At 66.1% G+C, this 16,388-nt stretch overlaps 1 protein-coding gene across 1 annotated transcript; it reads right to left on the reverse strand.

The window, feature by feature from the left end:
- Positions 1 to 418: 418 nt before the first annotated feature.
- Positions 419 to 14,445, reverse strand: PDCD1 (programmed cell death 1). Its single transcript, XM_043578457.1, has 5 exons — positions 12,729 to 14,445; positions 5,298 to 5,657; positions 3,232 to 3,393; positions 1,619 to 1,653; positions 419 to 1,373 (listed from the first exon to the last, which is right to left on the reverse strand). The coding sequence occupies exons 1-5, from the start codon at positions 12,802 to 12,804 to the stop codon at positions 1,170 to 1,172; spliced, it is 837 nt and encodes a 278-aa protein (XP_043434392.1). The 5' UTR covers positions 12,805 to 14,445; the 3' UTR covers positions 419 to 1,169.
- Between the last annotated feature and the right edge of the window lie 1,943 nt (positions 14,446 to 16,388).

Genomic DNA, 16,388 nt, shown 5'->3' on the forward strand with positions numbered 1-16,388 from the left:
CCCGGAGGACGGAACAGACCTCCCCTCTGCATCTGAGAAGGGCCGTGTGTCTCCAGTGGGGCTGCACCCACTCGCTCACAGCCTGGCCTGACCCCAGCCCAGGGCACTGACACTGCCTGGGAGGGACGGTCAGGTGCAGGGGGCCTGTGGGGAGGGCTGGAGCAGGACAGATACCGACGCAGCCTCTGGGCTGAGGTGGTCTGGGGAGACTTCTTGAGGGGGCCGTGGTGCATGATGGGGGGGATGGAGATGAGGGGCCTCGGGGCTCCGTGTGTTCCTGGGACAGAGAAGGCGCCAGCCAGGCGGGTGAGGGCCAGGCCCGAGGAGGGCTGGCTGCGTTCTCTATTTGAAGCAGAAACCCCCCCCCCCCCCCGCCCACTGCCGCCCCAACAAGGCCAGGAGAGAACCTAGGCTTTTCTTAGAGTTTTCGTCAGTATTTAATTATAATATAATAGAACAGGGTGGGGGGCTCTGAGGTGTGTGTGGAACCTAAGACAGCCCCTGATGCCTGGGTACCACTGTCCCCCCGCCGTGACAGTGGGCCCGGGGGGTGCCGGGCGGAGGCCCCCATAAATAGCACCATGCATGGGCACCGAAGGGAGGGCGACTCCCCAGCTGGGGCCCGTTCCCCTTGTTGCCCCCCTGCCCCCAGGCTGTTTGGTGGGCTGGGCTGTGCATGAGGGTGGCCCACGGATGGCCTGCCCTTCCCCACACCAAGAGCTCTTTTCCAGGCCCGGAGGGGCACGAGGTCCCGGGCCCCATGCGTGTGCCCCTCCACCCGTGTGCTGCATCTCTTGGCCGTGGGGGCACTTCACCGGCACAGTCCCCAACCGGGGGCCCTGTGCGCCCATGTCCTGGAGGTCCCCTGGGAGGCATTGGTGGGTCAGGGAGAGCCGCAGCGCCAGACCATCCCCCGCAGGGAGGCGTGTGTGGAGGTGCAGAGCAGCAGATCTGGGGAGCGGTGGGCCGGTTCGGGCCCCGAGTCCCCTCCCCACCGCCACACGGCCACACGGGACGGGGACGCCTCCTACCCCCGGGTCACGTGAGCGGCGAGAGGAGAGCCAAGCTGGCAGTCCCCACAGCCTCCCCACGGCACGCTCCTCCGGGGAAGGGTCCGCCCGGGCTCCTGGCGGAGGCTCCGAAGGACGCAGGCCAGCCGAGGAAGCCGGTCAGAGGGGCCAAGGGCAGGGTCCGTCCTCGGGCCTCAGAGGCAGGGGCCCCGGGGAGCCCGGCCTGCTGGGGAAGACGATCGTGGCATACTCGGTCTGTTCGGGGGCGCAGGGGGCGGGGGGCTCGGGCGTCTTCTCTCGCCACTGAAAGTCCAGCTCTCCGTAGTCCACGGTGAACACGGGTGCCACAGAGGGGCCCTCCTTCTGTAGGGAGAGGGCTGGCGTCGGCGGTCCCGCGGCAGACACACGGACGCGCCAGTGCACGTGCAGACGCCAAGCCGGAGCGAAGCCGGGCAGGGCCTGCGCTCCGTGACCCTTCCTGGGGCCCGGTGTCCCCGCGCTCAGACTCCCTGGCGGGTTCCCAGCCCCGCTGAGCCCTGCAGCCGCCCCGGCCCTCCCCCAGCACGGTGCGGGCTCTGGCGCCAGGGCGCCAAGGGAAGGGAACTCACCAGAGGCTCGTCCTCGCTTCCGCAGGCACAGGCACCTGTGAAGAAGCGTCCGGAGTGAGCCCAGGAGACCCGGCGGTCCTCAGGGTGGCGGTTGTGGCAGGGGTCCCTGCCCCCGGGGGCTTGGGAGGGCACCACGCCTTCCACCCGAGGTGGCCGAGTGTCCTCTCCACTCCCCCCCCCCCCCCACCCAGCGGTCTGGCTGACCCTGCCCCCCACGTGGTGACCCTGAGTCCCTGCTTGTCAACCAAAAGTCCGACTTGGACCGCGGGTTGTCCGGGTTGGCGACCACCTAGGACCCCCGGCTTGGGTCCTGCCGCGGGCGCCTACTGTCTCGGGCTGCAAACTCTGGCCGAGAGAGGAGCCCACCAGACCCACCCACCACCATCCCCGGGCTGGTGCAGCTCACGGTGGCGGGGGGGGGGGGTGGCGGGTGGTCACAGTGAATCAGTGTAGCAAGTCTCTCTCCAACTGATGCCACACAGAACTGCCACGTGTCCACCAGTGGCCAGCACACAGAGCACATAGCACATTCTCGAAAGTATCAGGAGGAAAATCGTTGGAGAAATGAACTCCCACTGGAGACTGGCTGAGGTTGAGTACTGCTGCCCCGGGGAGACTGGCTGCCCTCCCTGACCCCAGCCGCCCTCCCTCCTGACGCCATCTGCCCTCCCTGACCCCAGCTGCCCTCCCCCCTGACCCTAGTCTCCCTCCCTGACCCCAGCTGCCCTCCCTGACCCCATCTGCCCACCCTGACCCCAGCCGTCCTCCCCGACCCCAGCTGCCCTCCCTGACCCCAGCTACCCTCCCTGACCCCAGCCACCTTCCATGACCCCAGCTGCCCTCCCTGACCCCAGCCATCCTCCTTCTTGACCCCAGCCGTCCTCCCTGACCCCACTGTCCTCCCTAACCCCAGCCGCCTTCCCTGACCTCAGCTGCCCTCCCTGACCCGCTCAGCGGGGAGATCTTGGAAGTCTTGTCCAGGACCCTGTGGAACCTCCTATTCTCTGGCCACATGTCCCCCCGGGTGCCTGTCCCAGGAGACCATGACCTGGAGCCTGGGGAAGAGCTGACCCCTGGCTGGGTCCCCTCTCAGTGGCTCCAGGAGAATCAACTTCGGCACCTCCCTCCAGCCCCAGGGACATGCGCCCATCATCAGAGTGACCAGTCGTCCTCGTGACGCCGGGAGGCCAGGGTAGGGGCACCTGGGGGCGAGGTGGGGGCCTCATACCACCCTGGTGGTTGTTGTCAACAGCAGAGCCCAGCGGCTGTTAGAATGACTTTCACTGTGCCCTGTGGACTGAGGTGTGGCCTGAGGTTTGGGGGTGGCCTTGGTGCAGTCAGAGTAGGTGGCTCAGCCTGTTGGGGGGCTTCTCCTCACTTTGGCAGCTGCCTATCCCCCCATCCCTCCTTAAAACAAGGTGTTAGGGACAGGGGGGCCCGGAACCTGGGAGGCCTGCTCCAGGCTCAGCCCCTCCTTGAGGGGTCCTCGCTGCGAGGGCGCTGGGGGGAGGTGGGGGGGGAGGGGGAGGGTTGGGATCCCTGGCGGGTGAGGCTGTGGGTTGTGCCTTGGGCTCTGTCTGCGGGAACGGCAGTAGGGTTTGGCACGATGTTACCTCGAGTGGCCCTGGGGAAGGCCGCAGCCAGCACCCAGGTCAGCAGCAGCAACAGCAGGACACCCACCAGCACGCTTGTGACTCCCACGACCAGCCCCTGGCCCTGGCCCGTGAGTCTGGGTGGGGGGCTGGGACTCTCCGTGGGGGGCTCCAGGACTCTCTCTGGAGGGGCAGGAGGACAGAGACTCACTAAGGGGAGCCAGAGAGGGGACATGGGGGGGGACCCAGGGGGGGACCCAGGGAGGGGGGACCCAGGGAGGGGGGACCCAGGGAGGGGACATGAGGAGACACAGGGGGGGACCCAGGGAGGGGACTCAGGAAGGGGGGACCCAGGGAGGGGACCCAGAGAAGGTACACAGGGGGACCCAGGGAGGAGACATGGCGGGGGACACCGGGGGGGACCCAGGGAAGGGACCCAGGGAGGGAGGACCCAGAGAGGGTGCATGGGGGGACCCAGGGAGGAGACATGAGGGGGAACACCAGGGGGGACCCAGGGAGGGGACCCAGGGAGGGGGGACCCAGGGAGGGGGGACCCAGGGAGGGGACATGGGGGGACCCAGGGAGGGGACTCAGGAAGGGGGGACCCAGGGAGGGGACCGAGAGAGGGTACACGGGGGACGTACCCAGGGAGGGGACCCAGGGAGGGGGGACCCAGAGAGGGTACACGGGGGGACCCAAGGAGGAGACATGGGGGGGACACTGGGAGGGACCCAAGGAGGAGACTCAGGAATGGGGGACCCAGGGAGGGGGGACCCAGGGAGGGGACCCAGGGAGGGGACCCAGAGAGGGGGGACCCAGAGGGTACACGGGGAGGGTACCCAGGGAGGGTACCCAGGGAGGGGGGGACCCAGGGAGGGGACATGGGGGGGACATGGGGGGGACCCAGGAAGGGGACTCAGGAAGGGGGGACCCAGGGAGGGGACATGGGGGGGACATGGGGGGGACCCAGGGAGGGGACCCAGAGAGGGTACACGGGGGAGGTACCCAGGGAGGGGACCCAGGGAGGGGGGACCCAGGGAGGGGACCAAGAGAGGGTACACGGGGGAGGTACCCAGGGAAGGGACCCAGGGAGGGGACCCAAAGAGGGGGGACCCAGAGAGGGTACACGGGGGGCATACCCAGGGAGGGGACCCAGGGAAGGGGGACCCAGGGAGGGGACATGGGAGGACACGGGGGGACCCAGGGAGGGGACCCAGGGAGGGAGGACCCAGGGAGGGGACCCAGAGAGGGTACATGGGGGGACCCAGGGAGGAGACATGGCGGGGGACACTGGGGGGACCCAGGGAGGGGACCCAGGGAGGGAGGGCCCAGGGAGGGGGGACCCAGGGAGGGGGGACCCAGAGAGGGGGGACCCAGGGAGAGGGGACCCAGGGAGGGGGGACCCAGGGAGAGGGGACCCAGGGAGGGGACCCGGAGAGGGTACACGGGGGAAGTACCCAGGGAGGGGACCCAGGGAGGGGGGACCTAGGGAGGGGGGACCCAGAGAGGGTACACGGGGGGACCCAGGGAGGAGACATGGGGGGGACACTGGGAGGGACCCAGGGAGGGGACTCAGGAAGGGGGGACCCAGGGAGGGGGGATCCAAGGAGGGTACATGGGGGGACCCAGGGAGGAGACATGGGGGGACACTGGGGGGACCCAGGAGGGGACATGGGGGGACCCAGGGAGGAGACATTGGGGGGACAACGGGGGAGACCCAGGGAGGGGACTCAGGAAGGGGGGACCCAGGGAGGGGACCCAGGGAGGGGGGACCCAGGGAGGGAGGACCCAGGGAGGGGACCCAGGGAGGGGGGACCCAGGGAGGGGACCCAGCATCCTCCCCTGCCCTCTCCGAGTCCTGAGGGGCCTGGCTTGTAGCTCTGCACCGACCAGCCTCTCCCAGGCGGCACCTCCGTTGAGCTTCCAAGCTTTCCCTACCCTGACAAGTGCCACCTGCTGCCCCCGCTGAGGGCCCGCCTTCCCTTAAGGGGCAGCGGGTGTGGGGGTGCTTCAGTCACCCCGTGGGTCGGAAGTGCAGCCTGGGCGGTCCCTGCCGCGCCCCCTGCCCCGGCCGCCTGGCCGTGCACCTTTCACAGTGAGCTCCGCTCGTGGACTCTCATAGATCTGCGTGTTGGGGGGCAGGTAGATGGCCCCGCAGAGGTAGATGCCGCTGTCGTTGAGCTGGGCGGCGAGGATGGTCGTGTGGAAGTCCTGCCCGCTGGGCAGCCGCGTGACGCGGAAGCGCCTGTCCTTGCCGGGCTCGGTGTGGTTCTCCTGGAAGGCGGCCAGCTTGTCCGTCTGGTTGCGGGGACTCACGCGGTACCAGTTGAGCACGAAGCTCTCGGGTACGTCGGGCAGGTGGCAGACGAAGGTGGCGTTCTCCCCCTCGAGCACCGTGAGCTGGGCCGGGGAGAAGGTGAGGGGGCTCCAGGGCCTGTAGGGGGAGTCTGAGGCGTGGGGAGAGGACCAGCTGGTGAGGAAGGAGGCACTCCCAGACCCTCCTGCTCTCCCCACCTTCGCACGCTGCGGAGCCCCTGGCGGCTCCTCCCGGCCCGCTCTAGAGGCCGAGGCGCTCTCCCCGGGCAGCTCTGTGGTGGGACTTTTGTCCTTTGAGCCCACCGAGACCCGAGGCCCCAGGTCCCCCCGTTTCTCCCTGGACCATGGTGGTTAGGCCGTCACCCCTCCCTTGCTGACTCCGGGTTGCTAGTGTCCGAGGGCCTGACCCCCCACGTTCCTGGCCCCACCGTCCTGGGCCGCTGGCGCATCGGGGGCCTGGCCGGGTCCCGTGTATACTGAGGGTGGAGGGGTGGGTGTCCGAGAGGCTGGGAGGGGCCGGTGGGGGCCTCCCACGGAAAGCCCAGCCCCCAGGAGGCTCAAGGTCCAGCCTTTGGCCCGTCTCAGGACAAGCTCAGAGCTGGGTGGGGTCAGCGCGGGTCCCTCCGTGTCTTCCGCCACGACCCTGGGGACGGGAGCTCGGAGGCCAGCCGGGACGTTGCCCCCCGATATGGACAGAAATGGAGGCCCCTGACGGTCCTGGGCCCCGGCCCGCTCTCCACAAAACGAGGCCTCGCAAGAACACCCGACGGCCAGGGCTCTGGCCCAGGGACGCCGCCACGCCGGGCACGCTCAGGCCCGCGCGCACACATGCACTCGTGCTCCCACACGTCCACAAGCGCCCGAGTGAGTGTACACGCCCTCGCGTGCTCACCGCGGCAGGGGAGAGGCCCCTCCATCGAGGCCCAGGCACCGCGCCAGCAGCACCCATACGGGGTCAAGGCGACACGGGGACGGGTCACAGGCTCCCAGGGTTCCAGAGACAGAGTCACGGCCAAACCCACACGTGCTGGGCCCCCCCTTCCTTGTGGTCGGCTCACACGGGGAGGTTGCGCCACGACCCGAGTTACACACGGGGAAACCAAGGCTCGGAGGGAGGAGGCGGCTGGCCACGGGCTGCTAAGCCGGGACCCAGCTCCGGCCCTGCCGCCCCCTGCCCCGGCCCCCTGCCCCTGCAGCCCCCGGCCCCTCCCGGCCCCTGGCGCTCTGCTCCCCTGGGAGCATCCAGACCCGAGACGTGGCCCGGTGGGGTCGTTTCCTGGCCCTCCCAGCACGTCCCCCACCCCTCGGCTCCCCAAATGCTCGGGGACCGGGGACGTCAGTCCCGAGGTGAGGCCGTGTGGCTGCCCCTCTGAGCTTTTCTTGCCTGGCGAGGCCTCCACCCCAGCAACAGCGTGTGCTGGGCGAGGTTCCTCACACACGGGGCCACAGCCCTTCAGCTGGAGTCCCTCTGCCTCTGGGGACAGGGTGCCTGAGGCCGGTCACGGTGTCCTGCTGGCCGAGTGACCGTGGCCCCGGGGAAGAAGGGGCTGGTGCCAGGGCCCAGAGAGCCCCGTCGGGGCGCGGGTAACAAGAGCTCTTCCTGTACGTCCCCACTGGGCACCTCACGTGGGGCGAGATCACAGAGGTGGTGAGAGCAGGGTGGGCCCTGACACGCCCGCAGCATCCTTGTGCGTCGCTGGCCCTGCTCGGGGGAGCACGCGGGGCGCCCCCCATCCCCCTTTACGCTGGGAGCCCCGAGGCTTAGAGAGGCTGGCCCAACCAGTCTGGACCTTCTACTTCTGGCCTCCCTGGTGTCTCCCTTGGCCACTGATGGAGGGACAGGGCTGTCACGTGGCCATGAGGGTGGGCACCCCCTGGGTGTCAGGGCCAGGAGGCCGCCCAGCCTGGGGTCCCCTGGGCCCCGTGGGGGGGGTGGCTGTCCGTGCATCTCTGTGGCCCCGCAGAGGGCCCATCCCACTGGCCAGGAGGAGGCCAGAAGGCCTGGAGGGGGCCAGGCCGGGACTGGGGGGAGGGTGGCTGGTGCAGGCGGGAGGCCCACTGCCTTGTGGAACTGGCCATCTGCTCACGGACCCCAGCCCGGCTTTCCCGGGGGTGACACAGCACCAGGGGCGCCCACAGTAAGCCCGTCTCCTATTGTAACCGTGCGTCCCAGGCGCACACGACCAGCGCGGGACAGCAGGACCGCTGACCCTGGCGGCACCGACAGCTGTCTTTACGCATCTGTCCGAGAAGCGCGCGTCCACTCACGGAACTCGTCGAGGGAGGAACAGTGCCAACAGGGCGAAGTCTGAGGCCGTGTGATCCGTGGGGCCCACCCAGCCCCGTGCCTCCGGGCTCCCTCTGGTCCACGTGGTGCGTGGGCTGCCCACTCCCGCAAGCCCCCCACCCCCCACAAGGGCCCCTCGAGGACTCTGGTTCAGACCCTCACTGCCCCGCATCTGACATGAATTTGCAACCATTTGGGTCACTTCTGTTCGTCGGCTCCTTGTGGGCCTCCCAGGGAGTCTGAACTTGGTGAGGAGGGGACTCTGGGCTGTCCGGAGCCCCGTCCACCCTGGCCCAGCCTCTCTGCCTAGGCGTCTACACAGCAGCCTCCCGGTCCTGCCCAGGTCCCACTTCCTCTGGGCGCCATATGGCTTCGCCGCTTCTCCTCAGACTCCTTCCTGGGACACACTCCCACGGCCGGGCCCGTTCCCTTCCCACCCGCCCGTGTCCTCACAGCACACTCAGGGGCAGGGGCCGGATACAGTGGCAGCTTACGCCTGGCCCGAGACAGGTCGAGGGGGTAGTGTTCCTGTGGGGAAAGCGGGAGGGGGCAGGCCCGTCGCAGGCTCCAGAGCAGCTCTGACCAGGGAGCACCCACCTCCCTCAAGTCACAGGGTGCGTGACCGTCGAGGGCGCTGGTTGTTTGGCCGGGGTGCAGGGCCATAGGGGGGATCCCAGCCGGGTGCTCAGGGGCCTGTCCGGATGGAGAAAGATGGGCTCCCTGGAATAGGAGCCTGGGAGCACCAGGGGGGAGTGGGCCAGAGGGAGCACGGGGCTGAGACCTCATTGGGGAGATAGAGGGGCTAGGTGGGCCCTCGGCTCTCTGCTCTCCGGGAGCAGGAGCGACGGCCAGATGGGGCCTGGGAGTCAACCCAAACCCCTTCCCAGAGAAGGGTCGATAGTGGAACTCACTTCTGAGGACAGAGGATGGGAGTCCACTTTGTCCCTACGGTACCAACATCTGTGAGTCTTATATTGTTTGGGCTTAAACACTGAAATGTTGTCTATTTATATTTGATAATGAGATGTTTGGGGAATGGGCTCAGGAGAGAACACTGTGCCCGCCTGGCAGGGTGGGGACCCCAAGACCTCACGCTGGGGCCCAGCGTTGCGGGACAGGCTGTGTGTCAGGCTCCCACAGAGAGCGGTGCGGCCCACGGGCCACACGTTTCACCCCCAGCTGGCGCTGGATTTAGGCAAACCCTGTCTGTGGAGTCAGAAGGGTCACGCAATGGGCTGTCGGGCCTCCAGCCACCCCCACGGGTCTCTTACTCATCAGGACGGAAACAGGGTGCCTTGGCCTCCTTGCCCTGGGGTCCCTGAAGGGCCCCAGCACGCCTGTGATCACCCACAAACAGGTGTCAGACACACCCGGGGGTGCGTGCCTGCGCCCCTGGCTTGGACCCTTTCTGCCGTCAGCAAAAGTGAGAACAAACACATGGGGCCTCGTCCAAGTAAAAAGCGTTTGCACAGCAAAGAAAACCATCAACACAGTGGAAAGGCCACCTACGGGATGGGAGAAAGTGTTTGCAAGTCACACATCTGATAATATCCAAAAGACGTAAAAACTCATGTAAATCGCTAGCAAAACGCCCAAACAATCCAATTAAAAATGGGCAGAGGACCTGAACAGACACTTTTCCAAAGAAGACACACAGAGGGCCACAGACACATGGAAAGATAGTCCACATCTCTCATCGTCGGGGAGATACAAATCCAAACCATGGTGAGACGCCTCCCCCCACACTGGTCAGAGTGGCTGACGTTAACGACCCAAGAAACAGGTGCTGGCGAGGACGTGGAGAAAGGGCAACCTCGTGCACTGCTGGTGGGATTGCAAACTGGTGCAGCCGCTCTGGAGAACGGTGTGGAGGCTCCTCAAGAAACCAACAACAGAACTACCCTACGACCCGGCAATTCCTCTTATCCGCAGAGAACAGAAAGACTAATTTGAAAAGATATGCGCAGCTCTATGTTTACAGCAGCATTGTACCAACAGCCAAAGTATGGAAGCAGCCGACGGACGATGGATAAGGCAGGTGTGCTGTGTACACGACGGAATGTTGCTCAGCGATTAAAAAAAAAAAAAAAGAACGAAACCCCGCTATTTGTGACCACATGGACGGAGCCGGAGAGCACTGCGCTAAGTGAAGTAAGTCAGTCGGAGAAAGACAAACACCGTAGGATCTCATTTCCACGTGGAATCTAAAAACGAAAAGCAAACTAAAACTCGACCCGAGCTCACGGACGTAGGGGACAGATCGGTGGCTACCGAGATGGGGAGGGAGGTGCTGGCGAGCTGAGGGGGTGTCAAAGCGCATAAACTTGCAGTTGCGAAATGCGAGAGTCACGGCGCGGGGATGCGCAGCACGGCGACCGGGACGACAGTCAGTGCCGTGTTGCGCATTTGGAAGCGGTACGGCGCGGACTGAAAGTTCTCACGACAGGAGGCGCGTTTTGTGACTGTGTGTGGTGACAGATGTTGGTGGCCTTACCGGGGTCGTTGTTTTACAGTATATACACACCGCGAATCATTTCATTGTGCTCCTGAAATTAGTACGTTGTGGTCACTCGTACCTCAGTAAAAATATTCCTAATTCTGTATTCCCGATCCTAAGGCTTTCCATATCCAAAATAAAATTGAGATTTGATTTAAAAAAACAAACACCACACGCACACACAGAGAAGGGCAGGGCTGGCGGTGGCAGAGAGAGCTGGGGCCCCCAGTTGGAAGGAGCCCAAGACAGAGACATCTGAGTGAAGCAGGGGGTCCTCGGCTGGGCTCCCTTCAGGGCCGGATAACCCAGCCTGGGGGGCCCTGGGGTGCAGGAGCATCCGGGCCGTGGGTCGAGGCTACCGTCCCGGGAGGAAGCCTCTGGAGTGTTCGCAGAGAAGTCTGACATCTCAGAAAGCGCCGTGGGCTGAGCTGTGACCCCCGGTGTGTGTGTTGAAGTCCTCATCCTCAGCACTGCAGAACGTGACCTTATTTGGAAATAGGGTCATTGTACATGTAATTAATTAAGATAAGCTGGAGCCTGTGGGTCCCTCATCCGACATGACTGGTGTCCTTGTGAGAAGGGGGAAATTTGGACGCAAACATACGAGAGCTCCGTGTGAAGCTGGAGCGGGGATGGGGTGATGGACCCCCAAGCTAAGAAACCCCAAGGGCTGCCAGCAAACGGCAGAAGCCGGGGGAGCCTGGAATGGATGCCCCCTCCTCTTCGGAGGGGGCCAGCCCGGCCCACACCTGCTCTCGGACCCGCAGCCCCCAGGGGTCGGTATTTCATTATGGCTCACCCGGCAAATTAACACAGAAGCAAATGTGCCAGGGTTGCGAGCTGGCCACTCTGGGGAGGGGGTCCGCTGCCTGCTTTTGTGACTTTGCTGTAGGTTTCAGGCATTTCTCAGAATTATAAAGCAGAAAAGATACATAAGCGAAATCTGGCTTCAAAGGACATCATCACGGGTTGTGCCGGACAGTTTTCATTAACGATCTGACTCCATTCTCAGCATAAGGCAGGCATCCCTGTCCCCAGCGGCAGGTGCCTCGTCAGCGATGCTGAACTCAAGCCTGCCTGTTTCAAAGCCTGTACATACCCTTACCACTGTTGTCCGCTAGCATAGGGCTCGGCCAACTCTTGGGTTTGGGATATTTCATAAAATGCAAAACAAAAAACGTGTACACGAGGAGCTGTGGGGGACACCCATGGGAACGACCAAAATAATAAATACAGAGAGTAAATCAGGAAGGGAAAGAGATGACATGGAACCAGATGCCCCCCAGCCAGCAGTGCCGGAGGCCGATGGAAGAGCCGGAGGACCCCCGGCCTGTGATGTCGGCAGCGTGAGCGCTCAGTGCTGAGGTGGGGAAATGGAGGCATGCCCAGCCGCGTTCTTATCTTCCCCTGCTTTGGGAAGGGGTCCTGGTGGGTAGCCGGCCACCAGGGCTGAGTCATGGCCTGACTATGCTGGGATGACATCCGCCCCTCGGCCCCTCTTCCCCGGGCTCCCACGCAAGGACCCCCCCATGGGGCACCTTTTGGCCACAGGCCCTTGGACAACCGGCCTCTGTTCTGAGTTCCCTCCCTTGAACCTGAGGGCCAGGCCAGCCTGAGGAGGAAATGCAGGGTGGTTGCTGCCTGGAGGCCCCTTGGAGGGGCATCAACACTCCGGACCGGGCAGCCCCAGGGTTGGGAGGGAGGGAGCTCAGGGGCCGTCACACCTCTGAGCCCAGCGAGGTCCAGAGAAGAGACTCGGCCCCTCCCAGGGATCCACCTTCCCTGGAGGACAAGGGCAGCCGGGCCCCTCTCCCCGACCAGCAGACTCTGACCGGGGGCCCCCAGGGCCTGCCCGACAGACACGCCCCTAAAGGGGGCTAGGGGCCAGGGCCTCCTTGCCAGATCCTGCCGCAGATGCCCCCCCAAGCCGTGCCCACCCCTGCACACCCAAGAGTCTTGTCTAGAGGCCCCAGGCCCATGGCAGGTGGGCTGGAGAGGCGAGAAGTCTTCACCTGAATGGCCGCACCTCGGATATAATTAGAGAAGTGTCTCTGGGCTGTCCAGCCTGGAGCCTTGCAGAGACAGTCCTCCCCCTGGGAGGCTGGTCCCATCCCCAGGAGAACGTTAGCATCTGGGCTGAGGACCCATCATCCTTCAGAGAGCATCCGGCCTGTCCCACGGGACTCTGAGGAGGAGCTGGGAGGCTCCTGCCTGCGTATGGGCGAGGATTGGACTGGACACCAGGTGAGGTGGGCAGGCAGGAAACTGGAGCCCAGAGAGGCCCCTTCCCCTGCCCAAAGCCACACAGCGCCCTGCCAGGGGCAGAGCTGGGCCTCTGGGCCCTGGCCCCCCACCCCCCCAGCCCCCTCCTCACCTGCCAGGGGGCATGGGCGGGAAGTCTTCCCCCTGACCACATACCTAAGAGCCAACCTGGCCACCAGCCCAGCTGCAGCACGGCCCAGACAAGAGGCCAGGGCGCCCGTGGGGTCCCCATGCCTGGAGCGGCAGCCGCTGCCTCCGTAATCTCTTCCTCCACAGCTCTGGTAGAGTGTCAGCGGAAAGGAAACTGTCCCGTGTTAGGACGAGACCCGCCCCAGCCCCAGCCCTGCCCCCTCTTCCTCCTCCTCCACGTGGGTGGAGATTGGAGGGGAGCCTGAGAGAGAGAAGGGTACAGAGGGAGACAGAGAGACAGAGATGGGGGTGGGGGGTGGGAGAGGGAGATGGGGGGAGAGATAGAAGATAGAAGTGAGAGGGTAGAGACGCAGGAGCCACAGAGACCCAGAAGTGGAGGGAGGGAGAGAGGCCGAAGGAGGAGGGAAGGCCAGCCGCCGCTCCCCCACCGTGGGGTCTGTCCAGCAGCAGTTTTTGTCCCTTTATTTGTGGTTGCTTCTTCGCCCTTCCGCTGAGGCTGGTGAGGCTGCAGGGCCCTGTGTCCTCCCCCCTCCTGCCCTTGGGAGGGCAGGTCGTCTGGGCTCAGGCACCCCCCCCCCACCCCTCGTCTACAATGAAGGGTGGCGTCAGCCCACCTTGCCTGCGCTTGAGGGGTGGAATCCACATACCCTGCCACTGCTGAGGGGGGCAGGGGACAGGGGGCAGGGGGGAAGGACAGGGGGCAGGGGTAGGGGGGAAGGGGCTGGGGCAGGGACAGGGAGCAGGGGGCAGGGGGCAGGGGAAGAGGGCAGGGACAAGGGGAGGGGGAGGGGTGGGGCAGGGACAGGGAGCAGGGGGCAGGGGCAGGGAGCAAGGTCAGGGGTCAGGGGGCAAGGGGAGGGGGTAGGAGCAGGGCAGGGGGCAGGGAGCAGGGGGCAAGAGGGAGGGGAGGGGTGGGGGCAAGGGGCAGGGGTAGGGGGCAGGGGACAGGGGCAGAGGGCAAGGGGCAGAGGGCAGAGGCAGGGGTAAGGGGCAGGGGCAGGGGGTAGGGGGCAGGGGGTAGGAGCAGGGGTGGGGGTTAAGGGCAGGGTACAGGGACAGGGGGCAGGAGGTAGGGGCAGGGGCAGAGGGCAGGGGGGCAGGGGCAGGGGCAGAGGGGAGGGGGCTCTTCCACGGCCAAGGGCTCACTCCACCCCCGGGCTGCAAGGCCACCACTCTGGGGCAGCTGAGGGTCTGTACGAGCCCACGTGAGACCCCTCTCCTCCAGTCCTGTGTCGGGGACTGGGGTCTCCCTGGCCCCGGGATGGCTTTGGTTTGCCCGGCCCTGGGGCCGCTGGCCCAGCTTCAGGGGCCGCAGGCCAGGCGGGGTCCCGCGTCCTTCCGCAGTGGCCCCGGCTCTTCCTCCACGCAGTGTCCCGAGGACACCCAGTCCTGGAGGCTCAACCTGTCACGCAGCCCCCCCTTGCCCAGCCCCCCAGCACGTGGTCCTGGGGTCCCCAGGGACCCTGGGGTCTGGAGGCGGCTGCTGGTTTCCTGGCCCGTGCTCTTGTGTCCGACGGTGATGAGCGGGAGCGGAAACGGCTGACACGGGTGGCTGGGCGCGTGGGTCTCACAGCCTGAGCGGCAAGGCAGAGCCCGCCTGACAGCTGGCGGGCCGCCCGGCTCCACTCGGCTCGGCGGCGAAGGGAAGACATTAAAGAGAACTGAAGCTGTGGAAAAAGAGCATCAAAGACGCGTCTGCAGGCGAGGGCGAGCAGAGGAAGCTTCGGTGCTGAGCAAAGGGCCACTCCCAGAGCCGGGGCGCGGGCCGCGGGGGCGGCGTGGTGGGCGGGAGCCCTGCCGGCCAGGCTGGGCACAGGGCCTGTGGCTCACCCGAAGCTGCCGGATGGCTCAGGGGCTGGCCTGGGGGACAGCCCCCGTGGACACCCCTCGTGGACAGCTGTCTCCCGCACACCTGCCTCGTGGCCTCCCCTCAGATGGCAGGCGCTTGGCCTGGGGCTGGGGAGGCGGGTCAGATCAGGTTAAGGACGGCTGGGTGCCCGGCAAGGCTCAGACCTGTGGGCACCTGCCTCGAGGCTCCGCGCTGGGGGGCACGATGCCCTGTGGGGCTCGGGGCTGGAGGGCCTGCCGGGAGGGGCGGTGTGGGGGGTGTGCTCTGGGGGGAAGATGTCGCCGGGCCCCCCGGGGGCCCCTGCACCCCAGGCACACTGGCTGTGATTCCACGGGCAGGAGCTTGGATGCGCATCTTGAGTGGGCCCCCGGAGAACCTAAGGGTGTGTGGTGCCCCTCCTTGCCCAGCGCCCTCTGTCCCCCCTCTGTCACTTCCTCTCTCCTCCCTCCTCGGCTCCTATCCCCCCTTCCCACTGATGTCCGCTGGGGCGGTAGGCTGCGTGCAGGGGCCCACTGGAGAGCTTGAGAGGGGCACTCGGACCCTGGGGGCACTGGGTTGGCAGGGGTGATATGGAGGCAGAGGGGGGCACAGAGACTGTGAAGGCTGGGGAGGCGGGGGCTGAGGACAGGGCCCAGGGGAGCCTTCCACCCCACCCTGGGGTGGGCAGGACCAGCAGGTGACCGGATCAGAGCCGGTGGAAGAGGCTGGGACAGGTGGGGGAGGGGGCAGGAGCCCCAGGGACTATTGGGGTGCCGTACCCCCAAGGGGAGCTCCCTACCACCTGTCGGCATGCTCTCCCCCAAACTCGTGCTGTCTCCCCCAAACACAGTGTCCCCTCACACACTGTCCCCGCCACACTAACTGTCCCCTCACACACAGTGTCCTTGTCAGTATCCCCATCATAGTTTCCCGACACACACAGTGTCCCCATCATACACGCTGTCCCTGTCACACACACTGTCCCCATCACACACAGTGTCCCCGTCACACACTGTGTGTGTGCCCTTCCCCCACCATCTTTCATTGGGGACAGGAGGGAAGGGGAAGGTCAGGGTCTTCATCTGTCTTCATCTCCATCTGTCCCCTTCTGGTGGCCCCTGCTAGCCAGCCCTCTCCTCCCCGCCGTGTCCTGGCTTCACCCCTTCAGGTTCGGGAGGTCCCAGCCAGGGTCGCCTGCTCCCTGCCCCCACCTCCGGACCCTCTCCAGTAGGCAGGCATGGGGATGCCCCCTGACCCCCGGGTCAGGGGTCTCTCGTGAAGAGCGTGTTGTGTGCGGTCCCTGGGAGATCGTAGGCTCTCTCGCCGGCCTCGTACCCTGGCCAGGCTCTCTCGAGGGCGGCATTCTGTCCAAGGACCGCGTGCGTGGCATGGTTAGTGCCTCACGGGGTCGCCCGTGGGACGGCCTGAGCGTCCTGCACTTGGAGAGCTGTGGGGGAGCCTGGCATGTGGCCTGCCGGGCTGAGCCCCATGGGGCAGGACCCTGGCCGCGTTCCTGCACGTGTGCGCGTCTGCAGCGGGCTCCTCACTGTGCTGGCGGCCGTTCTCTGTGGAGGCCTGTGGTCTGTGCCGGGAGACTGTCAGGGCTGCGCGTGCTGGGTGCCGTGTGCCCGTGTCCCTGTGTCCGACCTGCTCCGCGTCCACTGTTTGCTTCTGGCAGGACCAAGGGGAGAAGGCTCGGGAGGCCCCGGGCTGTTAGCGAGGGGGGTGCCTCCTCCCCCCCCAGGTGCTCTGATCCCAGGCGGTCTGGTCCTGCGGGGTGCCCCCCTCCCCCCCAGGCGGTCTGGTTCTGCGGGGTGGCCCCTCCCCCCCAGGTGGTC

This window comes from Prionailurus bengalensis, chromosome C1 (genome assembly GCF_016509475.1).
Source record: "Prionailurus bengalensis isolate Pbe53 chromosome C1, Fcat_Pben_1.1_paternal_pri, whole genome shotgun sequence".
Classification (NCBI taxonomy): Eukaryota; Metazoa; Chordata; class Mammalia; order Carnivora; family Felidae; genus Prionailurus; species Prionailurus bengalensis.